This window comes from Epargyreus clarus, unplaced genomic scaffold, assembly GCF_041222505.1.
Source record: "Epargyreus clarus isolate Ecla_fem2 unplaced genomic scaffold, WU_Ecla_fem_2.2 ptg000023l, whole genome shotgun sequence".
NCBI lineage: Eukaryota > Metazoa > Arthropoda > Insecta > Lepidoptera > Hesperiidae > Epargyreus > Epargyreus clarus.
The window spans coordinates 5,964,659-5,978,271 of record NW_027332230.1 but is presented as its reverse complement, the minus strand read 5'-3'; the positions used below and the strand labels follow the sequence as shown (position 1 = coordinate 5,978,271).

The window sequence follows — 13,613 nt, the reverse complement described above, 5'->3', positions numbered from 1 at the left end:
AAAGAGGTCCTTTCTATACAAAACCCTAAAATTACTTAATTTTTTTCATTACTAAGTAACTGTAAAAAACCCTTGAGAAAAAAATCGTGTACACAATAGATACCTACAAGTCTGTGATAATTACAGTACATACCTATATTTAGTACATTTTCTTAATGTGTTCAATATATTTGCGGATGTAATTTAAGAATGAGGAATAATTTGTATTCATAGTAGAGCAGATGGTATTGAGTGAAAATGGTAGATTTCGAGAAACACCAACGCACCACATTTACAAAGCAGCTGCCTTTCGCAACTGCTGTCATTCTGTTCACGTCGGATCAACAAACCAGACTCGAATGTTTATCTCCGTTTTGAGCACTATTGAAAACAAATAGCGTTATGTTACGAAATTTAGTCTGGATTCTTGTAAAATTACGAACATCTTCAAGATACATTATTTAAGTTGATGAAATACCGAAAACATATTACTGTCCAACTGCTGGGTATGTGTCTCGTCTGTTCTGATCATAGCTTAAAACGTTTAAGTTAATTACATTAATCCACCGAGCTGGCCAAGTGCAAACCTTTACACACCCTTGAGAATTTTTTCAAGAACACCTAGGAACACCTTTTTATTTACCATATACGATAATCACGTGTCTGGGATTCAAACCTCGGACCCTAATTGAAAATCAATTTATTTATTCATCTAATTATGAAACAGCTACTAAAACTTATGAAACTTAGCTACTAGTATTAAAAACTACGACGCTCTACGTAATAAATCTGTTATTTTAAAAATTTAACATTAAAAAATAAGCACGCCTGACTTTTTTTGTTAATGAAGGGGAACCTTCAAAAGGCACCTGGTACTGTGGGAGCACAGGGTTATGTGCGACTTTTATCCCACTAAAACTTTCCCGGCGCAAGCCATCCTCGGCGTTGCGTAAATGACTCCGGGTTCTTCAAAGGATCCTCCTCATCCATCCATCGCATCCTCTTAGCGTGTTTCAAATGTAAGCATATCGCTACACCGTCTGGTGTACACAATGGTATGCGACCACACATATCGCCGTCCTTCCCGGGATCGTTGGTCGGGCAGTTCGAGCTCCTACTCTTGTTGCTCGCAACCCTGGAAACCGTCTTTTAGTCGCCTCTTACGACAGGCAGGGGTTACCGTAGCCCTATTCTGGTCCCGGAACTACAGAGACAAAGCATGCCTAACCTAAACATTATTTATGAATATTTCAAGCATTTTGTAATGACAATTGGCAAGTGTCCAAAGACTTCACTCGCCACATTGCGTTGGGTAGATTGGCACAGTATGAAGGATATTTACTTGCATTGTTACGTCACAATACACAGTAAGTTTCAAGCGAATTGAATTTTCATTTGGTACTTGCCAAAAACATAAAATCAATATGCAGGTATGTGTCTCGTTACACTGTATTTTGGCATCGTAGTAAATGTTTGATAACCTGAAGGCCGGAAAAGTTACATGCAATTCTAGAGCAAACAATATGTAGGTTACAGACTTTTACTCAAAATGTAAATACAATTTGTCGCTTGGAATACATAGCACGTGAACTTGCGATATTATTATTCCAATTGCATAAGTTGCGAAACAATGCCTGTGTTTCAAATTTGTATTCACAATACACGGACGCATCACGATTATTTGTGAATTCTTAAGAGTCAAAGGCCGTATCTGATGGACAATGCGACAGTAACCGCAGCAAGTGGATTAGGTAAAATTTCTAGAATATATTAGATAATACCTACCAAGCATCGTCGGTCGGTCATAAATTATATGATTTACCATAGTTATGTAATATGTCCTTCGTCGCGCTTTACTCAAGATATTCATCATCAAAATTAATCCTAAGAAAGTCTAGACAAATAAAGCCTGAGTCTGTACTCTGCTCTTAATAGGAATAAAGAGAAATGGTGAACGTGTACCTATAACATTATATTATAGATAAGTCTATGTAAAATTTATAAGTAATAATATCTTAAATAAAATAAGATGAATACAAAAATAATTTGATTTATTTATGAAAAAATATCAATTACTGCGGGTAACGTAACCACGTAACCGGTAGGTACAATATACGTAACACAACATTACCGCCAATGATTTCCATGTTCACGCAAATTACAAGCAAGCAGTGATTGGAATCTCATAGGAAATTTGTCGATACAGTCGATGTTATCAATAACACCAGCTTCGTAGCAAGAACTGATCAATCGGGGTTCTAGAGACACGCGAGTGAAAGCGTATATCACACGATGGCGAATTAAATAAGCCTAAACGAATGAATGGAGACGATCAAATCGTCTACGTCTATATAAATTAATTGCAATTTTTAAACAGATTTGAGTGATATTTCAAAAAAAAAGCAAAAACGCGTTTTGTACTTTTATCTATAGGTACCTCAGATTTAGGACCTGTTGTAGCTTTGAATATGGTAAAACATTTAAAGTTTTTGATTCATCTTTCTTACTGAACCTGAATACTAGGTACTCCAAACAAACTAAGACTGATAGAGAACTTCCAGACGTACATACTTCCACACGATTGATCTGTTGTCAAAAATTTTCGCATTATTTACATTAAGCCATAGCTCAGTCTATGGCTAAGATTTTTGCAATTTGATATCACTGTAACATCCCGTATCAGGGTAGTGGGTTATATCCTCAATCTCTGTCATTCCAATTGAAAATAGCTTAAAGTATACTTCAAAAAATTCCAAATTAATTAAAACCTGATCATTTTTCTACGTATCTAATTTCGTTTTAATCTTTTAAAAACCTTCGACTCTATAGATGCATCTGTTCATTTACGGAAGTAACAATTAAGAAGCGTGTACACTTGGCATTGAAAACAATGACGGCATCGGGAACTATCCCAGGCTCTTTTCCCTAACACTATGTAAGCTTGGCCAATCTACACTAAGACTCACCTACAGTGTTGGAAACTAAGTCGTTTATTCATAACATGAAATGCCTTACAACGTGTATTCGGACGATTTGCCAGACTTTGACCTTGATTTCGCACCATGAGAGCCACTCTCAACACTTATATTTATTCTCTAGTTTCATTTGCATTTTTACAATATCTATTATTTGTCAAATAGCTAGTATTTGTCGCCAACTGGAGTGAAAAGGTGTTTCACTTTTTTAATTAGGCAGCAGACTCAAAACACAATAAAATTGCATTACGTTCAACACGTATTACAATAATTTAACGACGTAGCTAGCTTCTTTCTTTCTTCTTCTTTCTATATAGCCAAAAAACTAGATAATTTATATGCGAAAGGTAAGGGGGTAAATAATGTCTGATGTGGTTAAAAATATACATGTTTATGTTATCTTCATCATCAACTCATTACTGTCCCACTGCTGGGCACGGATCTCGTCTCATAATGATAAGGATTAGGCCATAGTCTGGGATTTGAACCTCGGACCCCTCGATCGAGAGGCCGAGTTTCTTAACCACTATCACTGCTTTTTGTATCATGTTATCTGCGCACTCTCAATCTAAAAGTTGAAAAAATGTCTATAATTGTCACATTAAACGTCATTGAACATAATACATAAATATGTCATAATATAACGCAAGTTGTTTACTAACAATATTTGATGTGTGTTCCAAAGAAAATATGTATTGTTTTTGTGATTTTGATAAGTTTTACAAAGTGTTGTTGTTGCCTTAAAACATATAAAGTTCGTCGCATCAACGAGTCCTCGTATCTAGTCACCAGCTACCCTGAAATGGACTATGACGACTATTTGCGCACGTTCCGTCTAAAAACTGATAACAATGATAATAAAGTGATTTCAATGAATAGTGATAAAAGATGCTCTAATTCCTCCAGCAAATACGACTCTACTATTACTGTGGTAGATAAAAAAGACAAATTAAATTCGAAAATTCCTGCAGCAGTGATAGAAAAGGCGAGACAAAATTATTTCAAAAAGTTTTATTCTACAATAAAAAAAGCAAAAATGAATAATAGTTTATCGCCGTATAACAATAATTCTTCGCCTGAACCCTTCCACCCATTGGATGAGTTTGACCGAAACCTGAAGATGGCAAGAAAGCTAGCTTCTTTGCTATTGGTCAGAACTAAATATGAAGATCATATAAAATCTAGAGCTGACTCTAACTCTAAAAAGGAACGAAGCATTGTATTAGTTTAAATATTTGTATTAAAATCATATAATTGCGCAATTGTAAATAAATAAAATTTTACTGTTACTATATACCAAATAAACTATGTGCCTTATCGCACTACCTTTAATTTGATTGTGCTAATCTTATATACATCCAGCTCTATTTTATCTACCTAAGGGAATAAATATGTATGGAGTCTCATTTAAATTTAACCCAAGAAGAAAAAACATTACAATATTATATACTTCTTATCGTTTATAGATTAAAGGATGATATAGTTATGAAACGCAAGCCGAATCTTTAAGTACGTAATGTAAGGCTGGGTACACATTGCAATTTATTTTCACCAGTAATTAAAAAAAATCTATTGGCAAATATTAAAAAATAAAGTAATATTCTTATTGATGATTCTACTACATAGTTAGTACAAAAATCTACTTGCTGTTACATTTGTAACTTGATGTGCATACTTTACTTGTAGGGTTGAACACCGAGTCGCTGGGACAAGTATACTTGTACTGAGTGTACAAACCGTTGGCCAACACACAAAAGTAATAATTCTTACAAGTATTGTCGCTGGTATCCGCAAACCTCCCAGGAGCAGAGCATTTAAATTCTTTCTTAGTAGTGCAAGTATAATCATATTCACAAAAAGATGTGCTCGGGTTGAAGAAGGTAGTGTCCGGGCAGGTGTAAATTGTCTCTATGAAGATACCATTAATTTTAACACACTCAATGTATGACGTGCAGTCTGTAGATTTTGGATTTGCGACGTACCCATCCGCAGTGCAAACAATCGTCACTTTGCATTGATAGTTCCCAGAAGCTGTGCACTTTGAGGTGTTCGGGTTGAAAACCGATGTGGTCGGGCAGACGTAGTTGTAGGCTAAGTAGCTCTTGTTCGTGCTGTCGTAAACACAGAGCGTGTACCTCTGGCACGTGGTGTCCTCAGGGACTGGGAAGCGACCTGCGCCTGTCTGTTTGCAGTCGACGGCGGCAAAGACATCCCTAGCAGTGGTTAACACCTGCGTGAAAAGTAAACTTAGAATGATAATATTTGTATCACTATTAATTCTTCAGGTATACGTGTACTTAGAAAATTTTCTAACTCCATTTAAATTATTACAGACTTATGTGCACCTTTTTTTTTCTTTTCGAGGGGGAAACCTTCAAAAGATACCCGACGACGTGGGAGCGACGCCGGGTTATGTGGAATTTTTACCGCACTAAACCCCCCCCCCCCTGTTGGCCGTCCTCGGCGCTTGTTGGAGAACTCCGGGATCTCCAACGGAACACAACCGGAGTCCTCCAAGCGCGATGCCCGGATCGGGCTCTGCCCTAGGGGAGCGTTCGCTCCTCCCACAACTTCTGGTGATTACGACGGTATGCGACCACAAATACCGCCGTCCTTCCCGGGGTAGCATACTGGACGGTTCGAGCTCCCACTCTTGCCGCCCACAACCCCGGAAGCCCCCTTTTAGTCGCCTCTTACGACAGGCAGGGGATACCGTAGCCCTATTCGCGTCCCGGAACTACAGGGACAAGACTTATATGCGAGTATGCTTATAAGAGAATTTTACGCAGTTAAGCTCTTTGGAATTACACCGGTTATTATTAGTCCTTGTTTTTTGAAGATATAATTTTTAACTTATGATATTTTGCCAGCTAATAAGAACTCGAAATTAATAAATAAGTGGTAGACAGAAATTACTTAATGTAAGAATGTGTGAAATATGCAATTTTATTATTATTATTTTGTATTGTAACACTGATTTTAAAATACATTATAATCATATTGGAAAAACAATTAATATAATAACACCATAATCATATAAGTCATAATATAAAATTGTTTGTAAATTAATCTGAACATATCAAAACTCAAGAAATACTTTGATTAAATTATACAAATAAAAATATTCAGTAATACTTACTCCAATTGCTAATATAATGCTAATCTTGACAGCCATGTTCACGAGCAATAAAATGGCTTAACCCCAGGGTAGAACAACTTATATACCTCAAACAGTTGTTAAATTGATATCCGTAAACAAAGAGCTCTTCCTTTATCAATATTGCAGCTTGATTAGAGTAATCATTGCTTATTTAATTTATCCTCATAATAACGTTGTGCTAAGTTAATATTGAAAATAACGAATGCCATAAACTAAGCAAATCATGTACATAGAATATAATTCATCATTTAATTCATGATAAGTTATAATAATTACAATAAATACAGATCAACCGTATAGATATGAACCAATTTTGATTTTTTTTTGACAAATTTACACGCAATCAGTGTCCTTAATCAAGCCATTGTCATAATTTTATCAACCATGTCTTTTTATAAAACTAAATATTACATATTATACCCTATTTAAAGTGTTAACAAAATTTTAAGTCCCGCCATATTTTTTCGTAATGAAAAAGATAAGCATACTGAAAAGCAATCCGTTTGATATAAATAAATAGCACCTCAAATGATATGATATGACGATTTCCCAAATGAGTAATGAAATAATTACCATCTATTCGAAAAGATACACAGTACACAATATATTGAAAACAAAATAAGCGATCATATAGTTATAACATTTTACTTTACGTACACGTAGTAATTATGCAAGTACACGTACTACGAAGTTGTGCACGTGTAACTTGTTGTGCATAATCTAGCTGTGGGGCTAAACACCGAAGAGGTTGGACAAGTGTAATTGTACTGGAGATATGTCCCATCGGCTATCAACACGCAAAAATAGTAGGTCTGACAAGTAGTGTCGCTGGTGCTCGCAAACCTGCCCGCAGCGGTACAGCTAAACGTACTGGTACAAGTATAATCAGAATCACAGAGGGTGGTATTTGGATTGAAGTTGGTGTCATCTGGGCAGGTGTAGGACGTTTCCAAGAAGGTACCGTCGATTTCGATACATTCAATGTACGAGGAGCAGTTGGTAGAGCTTGGATCTACGAAGAAGCCGTCTGCTGTGCAGCTAGTATTAGTCGTAGACGTTACATTGCATACAAAGTCACTGGACACCGTGCAAGCGGAGGTGCTCGGATTGAAAAGTGATGTGGAAGGGCAGACATAGTCGTAAGATGAGTAGGTTCCTGTAGAGCTTGAGTAAGAGCAGAGCGTGTAGTTCTTGCACGTTGTGTCATCAGGGTCTGCGAAGCGGCCTGCTCCTGTCTCCGAGCAATTGACAGCGGCATGAGCTTCCCAAGAAAGTACTAATACCTGCAAGAAAAAACTCTTATTGCATAACTGTTAGTGCACATTGCAAAATGCACGTTTAAAAGTTTTGGTACTTACAGTTTAATCATGAATTTTTAAACAAAAGAACAATTTAGGTACTTCGTACATTTTCCGATCACAAATTTGGGGCCCGATCAAAAAGTAAGGGCCCATGGAATCCCAAAAAATTATAGAATCACACAAGCACAATAAAGATTGAAATGATAAACTTACAACAAGAAGACTCAAAACATAGTTGCACTCCATTTTCGCTGTTTCAAGTGAAAAATTACACAATAACTGTCTTATATACCTGATGCAATGGGGAATTGGTCACAATAAATGATTGTAAAGATTAAATAAAACCGGCCAAGTGCGAATCGGACTTGCTCAGAAATGATTCCGTATATAAAATAAAACATGATTCCCATAGGTTCATTTAAAAAAAAATTAACAAAAAAATAATACCGATCACCCCCTAGTTCAATATTCAGTTATTTATGTTACTCCTTCGTGTTTGGGGCATGGAAAATCATATGAGGACCAAATTATAACTGATTTGGTCCAGTAGTTTAGGAGCAAAAATGGCTGTGACAGATAAATGGACAGGCACAGGAACCCTATAGGTTATTTTTTCATAAGGAATTATAAAACATAATTCCCGCAGTTGGGTCAAATACGTATGATGATAGAAACAAATTGGTTCTTCTTACATAGTACGAAACTCTATAATTTCGATCATCATTTCGATCATGTAAATTATTCATTAACAATAATTTGTCCATATTGACAGCTAAAGTCTATTTCTCATACCACAAACATGCCTTTGTTAACGTTTTAGTTACATTATCGTTCGATAATAATGGCAACATATACCTACTACCTTATTAAGGATACGGAACCCTAAAGCGCGACTGCGACTCGTAATTAATCGTTTTTATTGTGTTTATGTATTCACAAGAGACACAAGATGTTAAGAATAATATAAAATTCACGCAAATAAAATTGAGAGCGAAGGTACTAGACTATAAAAATAATGTTAAACCTCAACTCCCACAATTTAGACGAATACCTGATGGTAAGATTCGTCAAGCTGTTTGGAGCTGGACGGCGTGCCAAAGAATACTCGTAAGATACACAAACATTACGTACCTACGTTGGAACAGCTGAGAAAACCTGGAGGGCTTTTCCCAGCTGCATTCAGATAAAAATCCTGTTGAAATCTTTGTTTTTTGATAAGTGCACTATTAGCAAAATCAATACTTACTTACTTATATATTACCGAAATGTGCAATCTAATGTTGAACTCAACATGTCCAGTCACTTTTCTTCTAAAATCTTCTATTAATACATTTTTCAACACACACAAGATATTTTTTATGTAAGTACAGCAGGTAATGAAATACCTTTATCACTACTTAGAATATTTTTATATAACAAAAAAATAGCAAATAGTGCAGTCCACCTGCCAAGTTATTTCTGCCGCCTACGGACATATTATATTATGTAATCAATCCCAGATTAGATTAGTCTCTTTAGTAGGTTGGAACACCTCGGATAAGTATGTCTCCCTTACACATTTAAAACCAAAACACAGCAGTGCTTGACACTGCCGTTATTAGGCAGAAAAGGGTGTGTCGTTGATGCAAGAGTCTAATCATAAAGAAATCTATCACCTTAAATTCCCCCTACGTTATGCAAAAACGTTGTAAAATTCATGTCATTCAAACAAAGAGCTTATCCTATTAAAAGCGGAGTTTGCCTTTTTATCTATCGTCGCAATTAGTTAATTTAGGATTAAAGTAAACAAAAACACATAAGTAATTCATTTAATTTGTGATCAATTATAACTTAACTATACTTAACATATAACAAATAGCAGAACAAACGTAGGTACTACCTAGCAAAATAATAGGTATACGTTAATACAACAATACCTAATATCCGAAGGTGCAAATAAACGTACTTGTAGTCGTTGTCCTCAATTAATTATTTTACAAATTAATTATATAACTATATTATATAATAATATTAACCCTAACATTTTAAGTAATGGAAAAAATAAGCAAACGTGCGAGACCTAACTAACATTCTAAAAGTTAATAATTAACAAAGTAGTGATAATATTACCAAATAATCATCACCTGTTTGAAAGAAAATATTACTATATTGTAACAGAAATAATAAAGCGAAGGATTTAGAATACAGATTTAATTTTAATAGCATTTGTGACATTTCTTACACAACATGCTACGTAGTTGTACACGTATAAGTTGTAGTGCATACATTAGCTGTAGGACTAAACACCGAAGTGCTTGGACAAGTGTAATTGTACTGGAGGTATGTCCCATCGGTTGCCAACACGCAAAAATAGTAGGTCTGACATGTATTGTCGCTGGTGTTCGCAAACCTGCCTGCAGCGGTACAGCTAAAAGTATCAGTATCAGTAGTAGTACAATTATAATCAGTTTCACAGAGGGTGGTGTTAGGATCGAAGAAGGTATCATCTGGACAGGTGTAAGAAGTCTCCGAGTAGGTACCGTTGATATCAACACACTCTATGTATGAGGAGCAAGTGGTGGAGCTCGGATCCGCGATATAACCGTCTGCGGTACAAACTGAGCTAGTATCGGTGTCAGTGGTCACGTTACAAACATAATTGGTAGAAGCGGTGCAAGAGGAAGTGCTTGGGTTGAAAACAGACGTGGAAGGACACACATAGTCGTAAGATAAGTAGGTTCCTGTAGAGCTTGAATAAACGCAGAGCGTGTAGTTCTTGCACGTAGTATCATCGGGGTCTGCGAAACGGCCAGCTCCAGTAGCCGTGCAATTAACGGCAGCATAAGCTTCCCAGGATATTAATAACACCTGCATATAAAAATCACTTAGTACTCAACTGATGATTTAAAAGTAATAACAACAAGAAAAACTTATCTTTAAATTTATGTGGCCTCTACTCCCCATTGACTTCTGGACCCAAATGCTTAGGATTTTCCCATTTTTATAAGAATAGTACACCAAAATACTCATTGGACCACAAAGAAAATTTCATTTTGCGATATACATAATTAATATAAGTTTTCGATAAAAAAAATTGAGTACTTACGAGAACCACGCTCAAAACATATTTACGCGCCATTTTTGCTCTTCAAGTGGAGAAATAAAAAATGACTGTCTTATATACTGATGAATTGGTAAATTAGACACAATAAGCGATTGTAAAGATTAAGAATCGGTCAAGTGCGTTCCTGCACTACAGAATTAAAATCTTGTACTTAATTCTTTAAATGTCAAAATAGACGTACCTAAATGTAGAGCTCGTGTTCTCTGGTTTCCAAAAAAATATCCGTTTGTGGTATAAGAAAATAAATCCAATATAAGATTTAATATTACAATTGAATATGCCATTATCCATATAACATTTTTCTTAAAAGCTTGTGTCGTAAACCATCCATATAATTAAAGAAAGCAGTGCAACATAAAGGGTTTATGTCGATAATTTTACAACTTTAAAGACACCTCATCAAAATAAAACTTTTTACTTGATGGCTCTGATTATAGTGAAATCTACGACTTGATGGCCCGTAGCATAGCAGCCATACCACCATACCTATATAACAGTCAATGTCCCGGCTTCAGCGCCCGACCACAGACCCGACAGAATTTCAATTTCGTTTCTGGGTGTGGATCTGTGTCTTGTCTATGTATGTACCCATGGCACCCATAAAGAAGAGAACAATGAGTAGCTATGAATTAAAAAAGTGAAGAAAATTTGCAAATTTAATTGCTATTTAATTGGAAAGTATTTAAGATTTGTCCAGAAAGTATTTAAGATTAAATACTTACTGGACCCTTGTAGATAGTATGAAACCCTTAAGGTTTTGATTAATTTTCGGACAGATTATATCATTGATACACAAACAATAATCATATGAGCGAGTTATTACTGTGTTTTATTGTTCTTATTAGTGATCGAAGGTTTTATTGTAGGTATATGTAACCTACATACAATAAAGTGTCCGCTAATATCATAATTATGCCCAAATAACAAAGTATGAGAGGGCATACATATCCGATTTTTTTATTTTTATCCAACACAAAATTAATCAATATCTAGGTTCTACTAAATATACAACAATGTTTTACATAGTATGGGTGGTGATTCACCACTGGTGAACCCTTGATGTCGTCATGGCTTTTTAAAAGTAGTGTAGGCGTGAAGGCTTAATAAAAAAGAAAAAATATATTCATTTTCAGGACATTTGTAGGCAGTGGATTTTCTTTTTTTAACTGTTTTATGTACATAACAGTACCCTTACCAGGAGTTTTTACGTTTCGACAAATATGACTGTTTTGGTATTTGTTTACGTATATAGGGTCTAACTATTTTCACATACTATTGTTTCGTACCATAAAATATTGAGAAACACAGGCTTAATATATTTGACGTTTAAATTTCATTCAGCTGCAAAACATTTCCACATAAATACTGAGAAATTTTAGTTAATTTCTCCTTTAGGTAGACAAAGTAGTGTAGTGAATTGTTTCTTTACAAGATGATAAGAACAATAGGTGCTTGCATATTTGGTTTGACATCATTCCCATTATCGTGTCAATTATGGAAATAGCAATACAAAACGTTATGTATCATGCCCGTATCTTTTAACAACGATATTTGCACGCTCAAAGCAATTAACTGGAAAATCCTATATCGTCCTTAATAATGTGTACATACGTTATATGTGTTAGCGAATGTCATGTGTGGTATAAAATTTGACCTTGCTGGTAAAGGCACAAACCATAAGAACTTTCGATATTTCCTATTATCAGTCTACCTCTAAGAATGTAGCAAGAAAATATCGTACATACTTACATTTCCGTAAATTCCTAATCAGCGTCTATCCACCCTCAAATAGACAGTCATACTGATGTACGTAACAGTGAACAGGAGAAAATAAGCAATGGTTTAAAAGGTATCATTAACATTAACTCTAGTAAATTTCAAATATTAGGTAGGTATGTCACAAGAGTAGAAAGACAGAGGAAAACATAGGTACCTACTACCTACGCCATTTTCTGATTCATTGTCTGATTCATTAATAGCGTTAAATACGTTTATCAGAGAAATGTAGCACTTCTATATATATAAAACTGAAAAAGTAAGCCAGCACATAAAGAATATGTGCTAACGCATAAAGCTAAAGTTGTATTCAAACAAATACCTTATCTTATGTAAAGATAGTGATGGGCTAATATCGACATTCATTAAAAATGCAATTCAAATTATAAAATAAACACTTAACAAAACAAGATCACTTAATGAAAACGCCTTTCAGAAGATTCACCTTTCTAAATGCCAATACATGTATAATTATTTTAATAGTCTTATGAAATAGGTACGCTTAGTTTATTAAATTTTTTTTCTGTAATGAAATTAATATTAATTTTTGATCAATTGTTTTATAGTAGCTATTCATCCTTACCGTATTCTGCTTTGAAGACTACGGTGAGGAATTACTCAAATGAATCTTTCCCGTTTTGCCCGCGAGGGGACCGACGTATATGATTTGAACTCAAAAACTTATATACTTAAAGTTAGTTATAAATATCTGAAAGTTGCGGCGACCATATAGCATCAAATGAACTGAATATCTATTTGCTTGTTTACATGAAAATATCGATAAACTTGATTCATATCTTGAAGCTTAGTCGCAACCCGAGCGAGGATAACTCAGTTTCCGCCTTTATCTCACATGTGACGTGGGTCTATTTGGTATAAAAAACATCATTTCACAGTAACACCTTTTTTACCTTTCGTTTAAATATGTCTGCCGTGGGAATTTTAGTAAAGTATACCAATAAGTTCCAGTAATTATTTTGAAAGAAAACATAATGATATCTTTGTGGTCAACGTTTTTCATAATTGTAAGTACCAAATAAATTTTATTGATTGAATACAAAAATACTAAACCTAAGCACTTAGGTATTTTTAAAAATATTGTGATATTAAACTGCAGGTTTACAAATCATCCGGAGCCAAATAATATTATTATCACTCCTCCTGTACATGTGAACATGTATTTTTTCTTTAAACAAAAATAATTCCATTTTAGAACAGTGACGGACTAGGGTCGTCGGAGTTGAATGGGGCCTCCATTCAACTCCTCCCAGTGTAAAAAATTGATTTGATTTTACAATTTTACAAATGTCAATGTGTCA

General features: G+C 35.0%; 3 protein-coding genes across 3 annotated transcripts; all 3 read right to left on the bottom strand.

The window, feature by feature from the left end:
• Positions 1–4,593: 4,593 nt before the first annotated feature.
• On the bottom strand, positions 4,594–6,221 carry LOC140751746 (uncharacterized). The gene is made up of 2 exons (XM_073085784.1): positions 6,094–6,221; positions 4,594–5,184 (listed from the first exon to the last, which is right to left on the bottom strand). Exons 1-2 carry the CDS (start codon positions 6,127–6,129, stop codon positions 4,594–4,596), a joined length of 627 nt encoding a protein of 208 aa, XP_072941885.1. The 5' UTR covers positions 6,130–6,221.
• Positions 6,222–6,797: 576 nt separating this feature from the next.
• LOC140751745 (uncharacterized) lies at positions 6,798–7,661 on the bottom strand. The gene is made up of 2 exons (XM_073085783.1): positions 7,629–7,661; positions 6,798–7,397 (listed from the first exon to the last, which is right to left on the bottom strand). Exons 1-2 carry the CDS (start codon positions 7,659–7,661, stop codon positions 6,798–6,800), a joined length of 633 nt encoding a protein of 210 aa, XP_072941884.1.
• A 1,983-nt stretch (positions 7,662–9,644) lies between these two features.
• On the bottom strand, positions 9,645–10,574 carry LOC140751471 (uncharacterized). The gene is made up of 2 exons (XM_073085339.1): positions 10,501–10,574; positions 9,645–10,262 (listed from the first exon to the last, which is right to left on the bottom strand). Exons 1-2 carry the CDS (start codon positions 10,531–10,533, stop codon positions 9,645–9,647), a joined length of 651 nt encoding a protein of 216 aa, XP_072941440.1. The 5' UTR covers positions 10,534–10,574.
• Between the last annotated feature and the right edge of the window lie 3,039 nt (positions 10,575–13,613).

Bases quoted from the DNA above. Each gene is read 5' to 3' on its own strand.
- LOC140751745 (XM_073085783.1), bottom strand. From the start codon at position 7,661: ATGGAGTGCAACTATGTTTTGAGTCTTCTTGTT. The intron at 7,398-7,628 runs GTAAGTTTATCA...TTTTTCTTGCAG, and splicing joins ATGTTTTGAGTCTTCTTGTT to GTATTAGTACTTTCTTGGGA.
- LOC140751746 (XM_073085784.1), bottom strand. From the start codon at position 6,129: ATGGCTGTCAAGATTAGCATTATATTAGCAATTGGA. The intron at 5,185-6,093 runs GTAAGTATTACT...CTTTTCACGCAG, and splicing joins GCATTATATTAGCAATTGGA to GTGTTAACCACTGCTAGGGA.
- LOC140751471 (XM_073085339.1), bottom strand. From the start codon at position 10,533: ATGGCGCGTAAATATGTTTTGAGCGTGGTTCTC. The intron at 10,263-10,500 runs GTAAGTACTCAA...TTTTATATGCAG, and splicing joins ATGTTTTGAGCGTGGTTCTC to GTGTTATTAATATCCTGGGA.